The 15,400-nt window shown below is 40.9% G+C and overlaps 2 protein-coding genes across 5 annotated transcripts in view; both read right to left on the bottom strand.

Annotated features, from left to right (window-relative positions):
- Window positions 1–15,400, bottom strand: part of LOC127570621 (LIM zinc-binding domain-containing Nebulette-like) — a 252,148-nt gene that overhangs the window by 37,382 nt on the left and 199,366 nt on the right. The gene's annotated exons all lie outside the window — the stretch shown is intronic.
- LOC127570620 (nebulette-like) overlaps window positions 1–15,400 on the bottom strand; it is a 70,320-nt gene that overhangs the window by 7,444 nt on the left and 47,476 nt on the right. For all 3 annotated transcript variants that reach the window (XM_052016345.1, XM_052016343.1, XM_052016346.1), the window contains 5 exons: window positions 12,977–13,087; window positions 11,836–11,946; window positions 11,593–11,703; window positions 9,431–9,535; window positions 9,097–9,201 (listed from right to left, as the gene is read on the bottom strand). In XM_052016345.1, the coding sequence (XP_051872305.1) occupies window positions 9,097–9,201; window positions 9,431–9,535; window positions 11,593–11,703; window positions 11,836–11,946; window positions 12,977–13,087 (543 nt within the window). The remainder of the gene's footprint in view (window positions 1–9,096; window positions 9,202–9,430; window positions 9,536–11,592; window positions 11,704–11,835; window positions 11,947–12,976; window positions 13,088–15,400) is intronic.

The raw sequence follows: 15,400 nt of genomic DNA, 5'->3' as shown, positions 1-15,400 counted from the left end.
AGCAGGTAGCGATTTGGTAAGCAATTGGGTGAAAGGTTACTATGAGTAGACAGGAATGCAGATTGGAGGTTACAATCAGATCAGCCATGATCTCACTGAATAGTGCAGCAGACTGAATAAGGGATCAAGTGGCCTGGTCCTGCTCCTAGTTCGTATGTAATAAATTAATTACTATCAGTAAGTCACATACAAAAAATAAAGCAAGAGATGGTGTAAAATAAATGACCTGGGAATGTTTATTGGTGTGTCAAGTTAATGGTAGATTATTAAAACCTTTGGGGATTACTCAGTCTGCTGGTTCATTGCACGTACTAAACTGTGTGCTTCATGACTCACAAATGATTTAAAGGGCATATTAATGTTGCAGATATGATACTGGACCAGAGAGCAAGAAATTATGAGTTAAATCTCACCATGGCATTTGGGAAACTGAATTTAATTCATCTCTGAACCCTTCTCTGTTGATGTTCTGACTAGACAAAGTACCCATGAAGAATGTTGGATTACAGTTAAAGCTCAACAAGATCGTTGATATTCTTCAGAGAGGGAAGCCATACCCTCTATCTTCTCCAGCTCAGTTTTGATATCAGTCCCATATTACATGGTTGACTCTTAAGGCCCCAAGAACAGTTAAGGGTGAGTACTAATTGTGGTTTTGCTGACATCATCCACACCCTGGCACAAACACATATTTTAAATACTGCAGTTGGGACAAGATCCAGAATCTGTGAAGGCAGAAATGCAAACAATATTGAAACTCTTTCTTCAGTTTTGAAATGAAATTCAAAAATGTTTGCACTAACTCAAAAGGTCAACAGAGATAACAACAGGTAATAAGATGGATGGCACTGATGGAAACAGAGACAAACAATATTAAATCCTAAAAAAAAACAATGAGAAATAGTAACAAAAGCTGAGAAATTTAATTGCATAACCTAGCTGTTTTCAGCATTATACAATCCAAAATTTCTCTGTTTCTGCTGAAATGCATTAACACCCACCTATTGGTCATTTCAATATTTGACCAGACACTACCATGTGAGATATAACAAAACAGACCATCGGCACGCTAAACACTTACTTAACTGCCCAGATTGCTGTAGAAGAGCTCTGCGGTACCGGAACTGAGCAGCTGTCAAGATTCCTGGTGATCTCCCAATTTCTTTTTGCATTCTTTGGCATGATATTTTTGAAACAAATAAGGATAGCTTTTGAACATCCACCTGACAAAGCAGTGGTGAACTACTTTCTTGGATTTCTATATTCCTCATAGTGAAGGCACAAGTCTGCTGTTCTCTCTCAGGATGATAGCAGTTATTTCCCATTACTTGTCAGCCAGCTTGCCAGCCTAGTGAAGGCACACCAACACTACAATTAGGTATGGAGTTTCAGGATCATAACTCAGCATAATGAAAGAATGGTAAGATATTTTTTAAACTCAGGCTGGTGTGCAACTTGGCAGAAGTCAGCACAACTTTGATATAGATAGGGGCTGGGTCTTACCTGGTCTTGGAGAATAGCTGAAGTGCAGGAGAGTGAGAAGCAGGCAAACAATTACAGCCACTTCCTGTCCACAAACTCATTAATTAATGCAACACTAATTCCCCATTCACCCATAGCTTCAAAACTTTTCTGTCACTAACACCACAGTCACGACTTGGCCCCAAAGCAAAAGAAAGAGCACAATAAAATAAAGTTTCTAAACCAAATTGATATATGAAATTATGTTATATTAGATACAAAAGGGCAACTCACAATGTTTATGGATTCCCAAAGTGTGTGCCTTCCATATGCCCCTATCTGTCCTGGTGTGCCAATGCAGTGCTACTCCAGTGACTACACTATGGATAACAATTGGCAGGTGACTTCCAGCGGAGGAGGGTAGAGATGCCTGGAGAATAACCCTGAGCAGTTCTAGAGACTTCACAGTGAGTGGCAGCAGTCCAGGCAAACTGACAGGTAATGGCAGATAAATGCTATCATCCTGAGAGAGGGCAGCTACTCTGTGCCCCACAGCTGCCACAGTGATCCTCCCTGGGAAGGAGCCTCAGGATTTCAAGTAATATGTTGGAGAATAAATCGCTGAACTGTTGTGACACGCTGCACACTGTATTCTACAGCCAAGATGGCAGCAGTCTGACAGTCTGAAAGCTGGCACCTGCACTATCCCCACTTGTAGCTGTCCTGTTCCCATTGTCTCTCCACGTGCATTCCTGACTCTAAATTACATGTGGTATCAGTATCTGAGCCAGGAGCATGAACCCCGTTATATTTTGAAATATTTATCTGAAGGAATTAAAAGCCACACATAAAAAATTGGTTTTTCTAGGGCCAGAGAGGTTACTAAGCAGTAATTAAAAACATGCACTCCATCTAAACAAAAAAAAACTTTTTAAAAGGGAATAGTCTATAATTTATTTTTTATTATTCCTTTGTTCACATATGGATGTATTTGGCAATGTCAGCATTTATTGCCACATTAGTGGATCTGGAGTCACATAAGGGCCAGACTGGGTAAGATTGGCGGATTTCCTTCCCTGAAGCACATTAGTGAGCCAGATGAGATTTTATGACAATCACGTCATTCCACGGTTACTGTTACTGAGACTACTTTTATTATCTCTGGATTTATTTAATTGCTTGAATTTAAATTCCCCAGCTGGCGTGAGTTTCAAAGTCACATCTCTGACCAGTAACTTAAATACAATGCTACCATATCCACTAAAATAGTATTTAACTTCTCAACAATCATTGACTTTGCCAAATTATGTCTTCTGAGCCTGAGAAAAAGCATGCCTCAAGGATAAGTGGGAGGCACTCACGGCAACTTCTGGATTTCTGGGTATGACTGCAGATGTGGGTGCTCCAGTGGTTGGTGTTAGTTTCACTGTGTAATGATGACACTGCTGACAGCCTCATTATCAATTAAAGTCTGGGCTGTTATGTTTCACTTCTGCTTTAGCTACAGCAGAAAGGGAAGAGAAATAAGAGATCTATTTGAAGGCCAAGACAATATGCTTTACAATGCAAGACCAACCATATAAGCTATCTGTGACAGACTTGGTAATCTAACATCCGAATTGGACAGATCTTTGGTGTGGCAAATCAGTATTCGTAACCAGCCAATTTGTGCTGATTTACATTATCTAGAGTGATACACCCATCTCCAATGCCTGACATTTATCCTTTTTCATCTCAGAGAATTCTGAAGTTAACCAGGGCAGGACCTATATAGTGAATGGCAGGGCTCTGGGGAGTGTTGTTGAACAGAGAGACCTTGAGATGCAAGTACATAGTTCTGAAAGCAGCAACACAGGTAGACAGCGTGGTGAAGGTGGAACATGGTATGCTTGCCTTCATCGGCCGAGGCATTGAGTATAGGAGTTTGAATGTCATGTTAGAATTGTACAAATTGTTGGTTAGGCCTCAGGTGGAATACTGTGTGCAGTTCTGGTTGCCATGGTATAGGAAGGATGCGATTGAGCTATAGAGGGTGCAGAAAAGATTGAGGGGAATGTTGCCTGGACTGGAGGGCTCAGAACAAAGAACAGTACAGCGCAGGAACAGGCCTTTTGGTCCACAATGTCTGCCCTAACCATGATGCCAATTTAAGCTAATCCCATCTGCTTGCACATGGTCTATATCCCTCCATTCCCTGCCTATTCATGTGCCCGTCTAAATGCCTCTTAAACATTGCTATTTTATCAGCTTCCACCACCTTCCCTGCAGTGCATTCCACGCATTGACCGCTCTCCGTGTAACAAACTTACCCTGCAAATCTCCTTTAAACTTGCCCCCTCTCACCTTAAAATTATGCCCTGTAGTATTTAACATTTCCACCCTGGGAAAAAGGCTACAACTATCTACCCAGTCTATGCCTCTCAAAAGGTTATAAACTTGAATTATAAGGAGACACCAGATAGGCTGGAGAAACAAAGGACTGCAGATGCAGATAAACTGGGACTGTTTTCTCAGGAGCAAAGAAGGCTGAGTGATAACCTTATAGAGGTTTATAAAATCATGAGAAGCATAAATAGGGTAAGATAGTCATAATCTACTTGCCATGGTAGGAGAGTCAGAAAGATTTAAAGGGGACCTGAGAGGCAAGCTTTTTTTCCACACAGGAGGTGGTGGGTATGCACGGAACATAGAACAGTACAGCACAGGAAGAGGCCCTTTGGCCCAAGATGTAGTACCAAACTAATTAAGCTAATGATGCCTAATTAAACTAATCCCTTCTGCCTGCACATGGTCCATATCCCTCCATTCTCTGCATATTCATGTACCTATCCAAGGGCCTCTTAAACACCTCTATAATATCTGCCTCCACATTAAAAACTTACCCCGCACATCTTCTTTGAACTTCCCTCTCTCACCTTCAATGCATGCCCTCCAGAATTAGAGATTTTGACCCTGGGAAAAAGATACCAGCTACTTACTTTATCTATGCCCCTCATAATCTTATAAACTTCGAAAAGATCTCCCCTCAGCCTCTGCTGCTCCAGAGAAAACAATCCTAGTTTGTCCAACCTCTCCTTATAGTACGTGCCCTCTAATCCAGGCAGCATCCTGGTAAACCTCTGCTGCACCCTCTCCAAATTCTCCACATCCTTCCTATAATGGGGCAAGCCAAACTGAATGCAATACTTCAGATGCAGCCTGACCAGAGTTTTATAAATATGCAACCTAACTTTCTGACTCTTGAACTCAGTGCCTCAATTAATAAAGGTAAGTATGCCATATGCCTTCTTTACCACCCTATCAATTTATGCGGCCACTTACAGGGAGATTTGGACTTGGACCCCAAGATCCATCAACTGTGTACTATCCCTTTACACTTCAACTCCCAAAGTGCAACATCTCACACTTGCCCGGATTAAACTCCATCTGCTATTTCTCCACCCATATCTGAAACTGATAAACATACATCAAGAGCAAGAGGATAACGAAGGAGCGGGGCAGGACCACTCAAGGATAAAAGAGGGGACATGTGCTTGGAGGAAGAGGAATTGGGAGAGATCATAAACGAGTACTTTGCATCAGTATTTACCAAGGAGAAGGACATGAAGGATGGGGAGATCAGTATGGAGCGTGCTAATATGCTAGGGGCATTTCAAGATAAAGAAGGAAGTAATATTGTATCTCCTAAAGTACATTAAGGTGGATGTCCCCAGGGCCTGATGGAATATACCTCAAGTTATTGAGAGAGACAAGAGATGATTGCTGGGGCCTTGACCAATATCTTTGTGTCCTCTCTAGCCACAAGTGAGGTCCCAGAGGACTGGCAAGTAGCTAATGTTGTTCCATTATTCAAGAAGGGAAATAGGGATAATCCTGGAAACTATAGACTGGTGAGTCTCACATCAGTGGTAGGGAAGTTACTTAAGAGGATTCTTAGGGATAGGATTTATGAGCATTTAGAAAACAATGGCCTAATTAGGGACAGTCAGCATGGCTTTGTGTGGGGCAAATCACGTCTTACTAAATTGATTGAGTTTTTCAAGGAGGTGACGAAGATGATTGATGAAGATAGAGCTGTGGATGTTGCCTACGTAGATTTTAGTAAGGCGTTTGATAAGGTTCCTCATGGGAGGCTCATCCAGGAGATTAAGATGCATGGGATCCACAGTGAATTGGCCATTTGGATTCAGAATTGGCTTGCCCACAGGAGACAGAGGGTCTTATTCTGGCTGGAGGGTCTTATTCAATGGAACTTATTCTGGCTGGTGGTCTGTGACCAGTCATGTTCCACAGGGATCCGTACTAGGACCTCTGCTGTGTGTGATATATATGAATGATCTGGATGAAAACGTAGATGGCTGGGTTAGTAAATTTGCAGACAATACAAAGATTGGTGGTGTTGTGGATAGTGTAGAAGACTGGCAAAGGACACAGTGGGATATAGATCAGTTGCAAATATGAGTGGAGAAATGGCAGATGGAGTTTAACCTGGCCAAATGTGAAGTTTTGCACTTTCGGAGATCAAATTTAAAGGGACAGTACATTGTTAATGGCAAGACCCTTAATAGTGTTGATGTGCGGGGGAATCTTGGGATCCAAGTTCATAGCTCCCTATAAGTAGCTACATAGGTTGATAAGGTGGTAAAGAAGGTGTATGGCATGCTTGCCTTTATTAGTCGAGAATTGAGGGAAGTTATGTTGCAGCTTTATAAAACTCTAGTTAGGAGTATTGCATTCAATTCTGTTTGCCTCTTTACAGGAAGGATGCGGAGGCTTTAGAGAGGGTGCAGAAGAGGTTTACCAGGACACTGTCCGGATTAGAGGGTATGTGCTATAAGGAGAGGTTGGACAAACTTGGGTTATTTTCTCTGGAGCAGCGGAGGCTAAGGGGAGATCTGATAGAGGTTTAAGATTATGACAGCTATAGATAGGCAGCTGGTATCTTTTTCCCAGGGTCACAATGTCTAATACCATGCATTTAAGGTGAAAGGAGGCAAGTTCAAAGGAGATGTGCGGGGCAAGTTTTTTTGTTTACACAGAGAGCAGTGGGTGCCTGGATTACACTGCCGGGGTGGTGGTGGAGGCAAATACGACAGAGGCATTCAAGAGGGTTCTTAGTTAGGCACATGAATGTGCAGGAAATGGAGGGATATGGACATTGTGTAGGCAGAAGGGATTAGTTTTGCTGGGCATCTGATTACTAATTTAATTAGTTCAGCACAACATTGTGGGCTGAAGAGCCTGTTCCTGTGCTGTGTTATTCTGTTCTATATTCTACGATCTAAGTCCAACTGTGTCCTTTGGCAATCTTCTACAGTAGCCACACCACCACCAATCTTTGTGTCATCTTCAAACTTACTAACCCACCCATCTAAGTTTTCATCCAAGTCTATAATATATATATCTCAAACAGCAGAGGTCGCAGTATGGATTCCTGCAGAACACCACTAGTCACGGACCTCCAGCCAGAAAAAGACCAGTTGACCACTACCCTCTGTCTTCTAAGGGCAACCCAATTCTGAATCCAAATGGCCAAGTCACCATGGATCCCATGCACCTTGATCTTCTGGATGAGCCTACCATGAAACGAGCTGTCAGAGGAAATGGTAACAGCCAGTACGATTACAACATTTAAAAGACATCTGAACTGGTCCATGCATAGGAAAGGTCTAGAGGGATATGGGCCAAACGTGGACAAATGGGATTAGCACAGACAAGCATAATGGTCAGCAGGAACAAGTTGAGCCGAAGAGTCTCTTCCCATGCTGTAAAACCCTATGACTCTAGTGCCCTAATGGCTCTCAGTAGAAGCTTACCCAACAGACTGCACTGATGGACTGTAAGTTTCAGTACACTCCCAGTTGGAGATCTCATCAGTTGGCACCTAAGTTCTCTGGGCTTCGCCACATTATACTTCAAATTATGTAAGAGCAGCCATCCACTGGAATCAGCAGACACAAGAGACTGCAGATGCTGGAATCCGGAGTGAAAAACAAATAGCTAATGGAATTCAGTGGGTCAGGCCACATCTGTGGAGGCAAAGGGATAGCCAATGTTTCAGGTCAGGACCCTGCATCAGGACAGACTCTGACTGATGATCGAGTCCAGATGAAGGGTCTTGATCCGAAACACTGACTGTCCATTTTCCTCTACAGATGCTGACCTCCTGAGTTCCTCCAGCAGTTTGTTTTTTGCTCCACTCATTTACAAACCCCGATTGAATTGTGCATTATATTCACATCTGGGCCCAAAAATCGTGGATGTGATTCCTTCAGTAGTCCCCAACCCAACACCCTCCAAACTCCACCAAAATTTCAGCTTTTGGATGCTCTTCTTTGGGTGAAAATGACAATAGTTTAAAGACACCTACTCATCCAACCAAAAACATCCAATAAAAACACTGAAGTTATCTCATAGTATGCATGTACTTGGACCATAATATTAGGAATGTGCATTGTGTGCCCTTCCAAAAAAGAAATCCCTTAGTCAGGAAAATCCCTCAGTCACTCCAAAAGAGATGCGACATCAGTTGATCACATGCTAATAAGCATTTTCTGAAAATTGTAACAAAGGAATCCCAAGTCACTCTTCCTACTAATCATGATAGAATTCCTAGGGCTGTTATGAATTAGTTCTCAGAAAAGCCATTGGGTTGGATCTTCGGTGCTGAGAAATTGCTGTCTGCCTGCCCCTGTGCCATGCTGTTTGTTCCAGGTTGCAGTGTTCCACTGGAAGCTCAGCTTCGTTGTGGCTGAGTGCAACACAAGCAACCATATCAGCACAGGTTGTCCACTGGACCCTCAGAACCACTTTAAGAACTGGTGAATCTCTCCAACTCCCAAGAATCATGGACTGATGAAGCTCTTGGCAGGATCGAGGCCATTGTTTGAGAGTGGCCTCATCCTAGTACATGTCAAAAACTGAAACATTGTTAAAAAAAATTTAAAATATTTTATTGTACATTTAAATACACCAAAATACGTTCACACCACAAAATGTCAATTTACATAATGAAAGCTAACTTTATATAAAAACAATGTACCTTTCTTTCAGCAGCTAACGTCACCCATTGAGTTAACTGGGGACATGTGTGCCGAGGCAGACGGGATCCACAGCCTGAGAGCTAGGAAGTTTATGGAAAACTACTCTGCTCCACTGGATTTCATGAAGAGTCCACCAGAGTAGTACGTTGACAGCAACAGCCAGCTCTGGAAGCCAGGACTTCCATGGGAACACTTGGCTATTTCCTGGTGTAAGCACTAGCATAGCACTGGAAGATCTATGCCAATCTGGTGTCAAATATCAGCTAAACTGGGCAAGGAAGGCAGACTTCCTTCCTTGAATGACATCAATGAACCAAAATAGTCTTTAACGATAATCTGGTAGTTTCATTGTGACTTTTACTGATATTTGCTTCTGATTAGTGATTTTATTTTAATTCCAGATAATGAACTGAACTGAAATTCCAAAACTGCCAAGGTGAGATACAAATTCAGGTATCTGGACCATTATTTCATGCTCCTGGATTACTAGTACAGTAACTTTACTGTGCCATCACTGCAACTATACATCACGCTAACACATTGCTATCAAAATATAAATACATCAATAAAGCCAAAGCTAATAAATACTTACCGGGCTAAGGTTTTTTTGGTTGATCTTAACTCTTTCTATTTCTGGAGAGTCTGCTATTATAGTGCATGTACTTAGCATCTTTTCTGCATCGCTTTTATATTTTTTCTGCGGAATAACCAAATGATGATAATAGATTATCTGTTGGCCTTCAGTATGATGAAAGGTATGCATTGGAATCATGACAATTTTACAGAGTTTGACGTAAACGTTGTACATTTCCAACATTTTTCTGCTTTAATTTCAGCTCCTAGCAATTGTTTTTATTGTTTTGTAAATCAGTCTGTTAGTTTCAAAATTTATGTTTCAAACAGAATTCATATGAACTATTACCTACCTGACTGTAAATGTCTTTTACATGTGCAGCATGTATCAACTCTGGTGTGTCTGTTACAGTTCCATACTTATTTTGTCCCAAGTCTAATGTCTGTTTATACATTGCCTATGACAGTGAATCAGAGGGCAAAGTGAATTAACACCAAGACTTACTGTCATTATCTACCTTAGTTTATGAAGAACTTGGAATTATCTTATACCTAGCAGACCTGCAGGTTGTCATAAAGAGCAATTAGTTACTTCATAATTGAGATAAGATGAATAAAACTGCAGTTTGCATGCAGTAAGCTTTCACAAGCAGCAAATGATGTCTAACCACAAAATCCATTTTCACAAAAATTAGTGTAAGAATAAGTGTTCTTTTGGATAGTGAGAATACTAATCCCACTATTTAAAAGAACATTCAGATCCAAAATACTCCAAACATCCAAAAGAACTCCAATGCTCTTCAAATAATATCAAAAATACATGAACTCAGTTGCATTCTTTATTAACATTTTTATAAGATGTTATATCCACCTGAACAGGCTGGCAGGGCTTCATTTTAATATTTCATCCAAAACAGTGTTTGCTCATTCACTCAGTAAGATACTGGAGGATAGCCAGTAATTTAAACTTAACAGAAGGTATTTTATTTATAAATAAACTCACATTGTGCAAACTAGTCTTTTCAACAGGGACAAATAGACTGACTATCTGGCAAGTTCTACACTAACAGGAAGGTTGTCAAAGAATTCAGCAGGATACAGACCAATTGGAAGTATGGGCAGATAAATGGCTGATGGAGTTTAATCCAAACAAGTGTGAGGTATTGCACTTTCAGAGATCAAATGCCAGGGGAAAGTATACAATAAATGTTAGGACCCTTAGGAACATTAATGTACAGAGGGATCTTGGGGTGCAAGTCCATAGCTCCTTGAAAGTGGCAACACAAGTAGATAGGGTGGTAAAGAAGGCGAATGGCCTGCTTGCCTCATCAGTCAGGGTGTTGAATAGAAAAATCAGGAAGTCATGTTGCAGCTGTATAAAACTTTGGTTGGGCCACGGAGTATCGTGTGCAGTTCTGATTGTTGCATTATTGGATGGATGTGGAGGCTTTGGAGAGGGTGCAGAAGCAGTTCACCAGGACGTTGCCTGGATTAGAGAGTATTAGCTATAAGGAGAGGTTGGACAAACTTGGACTGTTTTCTCTGGAGTGTCGTAGGCTAAGGGGCAACTTGATCAAAGTATATAAAATAATGAGAGCCATAGACAGGGTAGATAGAGTCTTGCTCCCAGGACAGAAATGTCAAATACTGTAGGGCGTAGCTTTAAGGTGAGAGAGGGGAAGTTTAAAGGAGATTTACGTGGCAAGTTTTTCTTTATATTGAGACTGGTAGTTGCCTGGAATGCATTGCCAGGGCAGGTAGTTTATGACAGCAACATTTAAGAGGCATTTAGACAGGCACATGGACAGGCAGGAAACAGAGGAATATGGATCACAAGCATGCAGATGTGCGGCTTAAAACGGCATCATGGTTGGCACAGAACTGTGGTGCAAGGGTCTCTTCCTATACTGTTCTATGTTCTATCGTAATATATCAGCAACACACACTGCACTTGGTCATGTGCTACAATTCTTAAAATGGTGAAACCAATATTACAAACATTATAGAAAGCACTTCCAATGATGCAGAACTCCCCTCGATAAGGCACCAAAGCATCAAAATAGACAACCAACTCAAACTTCTGAAGTGCAAAGACCCTTCAATTTCATGAGTCAGATAATGAACCAAGGATTGCAGTGATCAGAGTACTTAATTGATAGGTTGCAATGTGTACTTTTAATCTGTGCATATACTTCTAAAACCTGTCACATGCTGCAATTACAAAATATAATCTTTATATAACATTGTCAATGCTTACATCAGCACTGTCCTATGATTAGATTTGAATATATGTCATTAGTTAATAATTCTAGTCATTTTTGCTCAAAGTAACAACAGTATAGGATAATGTGAAGAAAAAATAAATGAAAATTCTGGATAATGCATTTCATAATTACATCAATAATTAGAAGTAGAAACAAAACAGATGGATCAGGCACGTTCTGTAATTAAAACAATTGCATTGACTGAAACAAAAGCAGCCTGAAAATGCAATCGAACTGTAATTTTTATTTACCTGACTGGCAATTTCTGATGCATTTTTGGCACGTTTAATATCAAGTATGTCTGAAGTCACATGCATTCCTCTGCCTTTGATTTTGAGTTCAAGATCTTTTCTATATTCTTTCTGTTGTAATAAATAGCAAGTATTTATCAATGTTCTTCATAAAGCAAGATGATCTTTAAATGCAATAAGAATCTTTGTAAAACTACATTTTGAATTCAATAATGATCAAATTATAAGACCGAGAAAAATTACCTCATTTAAAATCTGGGATGCATTTTTTACTCTAATCATGTTTGGTGTATCTTCCAACAGAGTGAGTCCTTTTCCCTTTACATCTTCTTCCAAGTCTCTTCTATATTCTTTCTGAAGAAAATATTGGCAGTTTGTTTAAGTTAAAAATTATTAGGCATTAACTGCCAGCTGCACGACAGGTCCTTCCCAGGTTATGACAGGGTTCCGTTCCTGAGGACCTTTCATAACCTGAACAGTTCTCAAGTCAGAGGTGAGGCCGCAGAGTAATATATTTAAATAAAAACACAGGTCAAACAAGGGAAACGTGCAGTTCAACCAGGGCAATAACTCAACTATCCAGATTTATCTACAAGATGCAATGATATTGCCGAAAACTGAGTTCCCACACGGCAGAATATGCCTGCAGCCAGTATATAAATCAGGTGTTCATAACCTGAGCAGGACCTGTACATATTCGAGAAAGAGAGAGAGAGAGAGAGAGAGGCAGAGAGAGAGGCCGGGAGAGAGAGAGAGAGAGAGAGAGAGGGGCCGGGAGAGAGAAGCAGAGAGAGGCAGAGAGATAGAGAGGCAGAGAGAGGCAGAGAGAGAGATAGAGAAGCAGAGGGAGAGGGAGAAGCAGAGGGAGAGGGAGAAGCAGAGAGAGAGGGAGAAGCAGAGAGAGAGGGAGAAGCAGAGAGAGAGAGAGAAGCAGAGAGAGAGAGAGAAGCAGAGAGAGAGAGAGAGGCAGAGAGAGAGGAGAGAGAGAGAAGCAGAGAGAGAGAAGCAGAGAGAGAGAGAGAGAAGCAGAGAGAGAGAAGCAGAGAGAGAGAAGCAGAGAGAAAAGCAGAGAGAGAGAGAGAAGCAGAGAGAGAGAGAAGCAGAGAGAGAGAGAGAGCAGAGAGAGAGAGAGAAGCAGAGAGAGAGAGAAGCAGAGAGAGAGAGAGAGAGAGAGCTAGGGTTAATCTGTAATATACAGTATATTTAAGTGTCGTAACAACTGAGCCAAATGAAGCAAGATTACAATTCAGGTCGATTACCCTTTCGTCAAGATTAACTTTGATAGATGATGACTGAATTAAAATGTTTCTATTTCTCTCTTCACAGATCCTGGCTGATATGCTGAGCAGTTCTATCAATTTCTGTCATAATTGGAGAGACTTACCTCATTTAATATATGGGACGCATATTTGACTCGAATCATGTCAGGGGTGTCTTCTATCCAAGTGAGACCTTTTCCTTTGATGTTTACCTCCCAATCTTTTGTATATTCTTTCTGAAAAGATAATTGCAGAGTTTATTGTCTTTTAAAACTACTTTTGGATTTTCTGCATTTGATAAAAATTACTTGATTTCTTCAAGAACAGTCCTTTGAGCTAAATTCATTGACTGAAAATCAGAATAGATCAGAGCATACTAACATTTATACTTTGCTGCAACTATTTCCTATTCTTTCTTTGTTAATGAGAAGCTGCAGTTGGTTTTACACAAAGTCACACACCACCCTGACCTGGAAAGATATTGCTATTCTTTCATCATCTCTAGGTTTATATCCCATGAAGCTTAGAAGAGTGAGAGGCAATGACTGAAACTTATCAGATCCTGAGGGGTCACAAGATGGTGGTTGTGGAAAGGATATTTCCAACCGTGAGAGAATTTAGAACCAGGGGTCACTGTAGGGTTGCTTATGTGACACAAAGATAAAGCAAAATATTTTCTCAGAAAGCTGTGAACCTTTACAATTCTCTTCCTTAAAAGATAAATGGAAGCAGAGTCTTTGAAAATTTTTAAGATGGAAGTAGATAGCCTCTCATAACCAATGGGGTGAAAGATTACCAGAGTAGACAGAAATTGGAGATGAGGCTACAGCCATGATCTCATTGAATGGCACAGTAAGTTTAAGGAGCTGAATGGACTACTTATGCTCCCAATTTGCATGTTCTTATATATGTTCATAGAACATAGAACAGTACATCACAGGAACAGGCCCTTTGGTCCACCATGTCTGCGCTGACCATACTAATCTAACTATTCCCATCTGCCTGCACATGGTCTGTATCCCTCTATTCCCTGCCTATTCATCTGTCTATCTAAATGCCTCTTAAATATTGCTATCACATCTGCTTCTACCACCTCCCCTAGCAATGCATTCCAGGCACCTACCACTCTGTGTAAAAGGATTTGCCTCACACATCTCCTTTAGGCTTTCCCCCTCTCACATTAAACCTATGCCCTTTAGTATTTGACATTTCCACCCTGGGAAAAAGACTCTGACTATCCACCATATCTACGCATCTCATAACTTTAGTACTTTCATCAGGTCACCTCTCAGCCTCCGACACTTTTTGTCCAACCTATCGTTTGTCCAACCTATCGTTACAGCTAATACACTCCAATCCAGGAAACATCCTGATAAACCTCTTCTGCACCCTCTCGGAAGCCTCCACATCCTTCCTATAGTGTGGTGACCAGAACTGCACACAGTACTCCATATATAGCCGAACCAAAGTTTTATACAACTGCAACAACTTGCCAGCTTTTATAGTTAATGCTCCAACTGATGAAGGCCAGTGTGCCCTACACTTTCTTTACCACCCTACCCACTAGGTGTTGCCACTTTCAGGGATATATAGACTTGTACCCCAAGGGTCTTGCCATTTACTGTATACTTTCCTCTTGCCTTTATCCTCCCAAAATGCAGCACCTCACACTTGTCCACATTAAACTGCATCTGCCATTTCTCCACCCATTTTTCTAACTGATCTCTATCCTGCTGTATCCTTCAACAACCTTTTCCAATAGCCATAACTCCACCAATTGTCATGCTGTCTGCAAACTTACTAATCAGACCACCTACATTTTCATCTAAGTCATTTGTATGTATCAACAGAAAAGCTGTAAATGAGAAAATTCTAGGAAGGTTATCAGATATGAGGATTCAGTAGTAATGTGAGATTGAAGGATCAGGATCAACCATCTTACCAAATAACAGAATAGACTTAAGGGGTTGTACAGTAGCTGGTGATTCTATTTCTTATCATCTGTTGTGTCACAGACAGAATTGGTGCATGTAAATATAATGTCCAACAAGATGGGAATGTTGGAACAGTTATAGATCATTTAGCCCACTGAGCAGGTGTCAATGAGATGTGAGCTATCCTAGCATTTTTAACTCTTGTCTCTTAATAACCTTTAGTTCATTAAAAGCAGATTTCAAGATTTCATAATAGACTATAACCCTTTACATGGATTCCCTGACCAGCATAAGTAGATCCTTTCTTTCTGTCCTATTAGATCCCTATAATATCATAATAAATCAAATCATCCAAGCCTTCTAAATTCCAGGAAATAGAATGCTATTTGTGAACGCTCTCCTCAAGTTAACTGGAGACATAATAGACTGCAGATGCTGGAATCTGGAGCAAAAAAGCAAACTGCTGGAGGAACTCAGAGTGTCATGCAGCATCCATGAAGACAAAGTGTTGGTCGACGTTCTAGGTCGAGATACTTCATCGGGACTGAGAGTGCAGAGCGAAGATAGCCAGTATAAAGAAGTAAGAGGGAGGGATGTGACGGGGGCTGGTAGGTG

This window comes from Pristis pectinata, chromosome 5 (assembly GCF_009764475.1).
Source record: "Pristis pectinata isolate sPriPec2 chromosome 5, sPriPec2.1.pri, whole genome shotgun sequence".
In the NCBI taxonomy this organism is placed as follows: domain Eukaryota; kingdom Metazoa; phylum Chordata; class Chondrichthyes; order Rhinopristiformes; family Pristidae; genus Pristis; species Pristis pectinata.
This window is presented reverse-complemented; position numbering and strand designations above follow the sequence as displayed.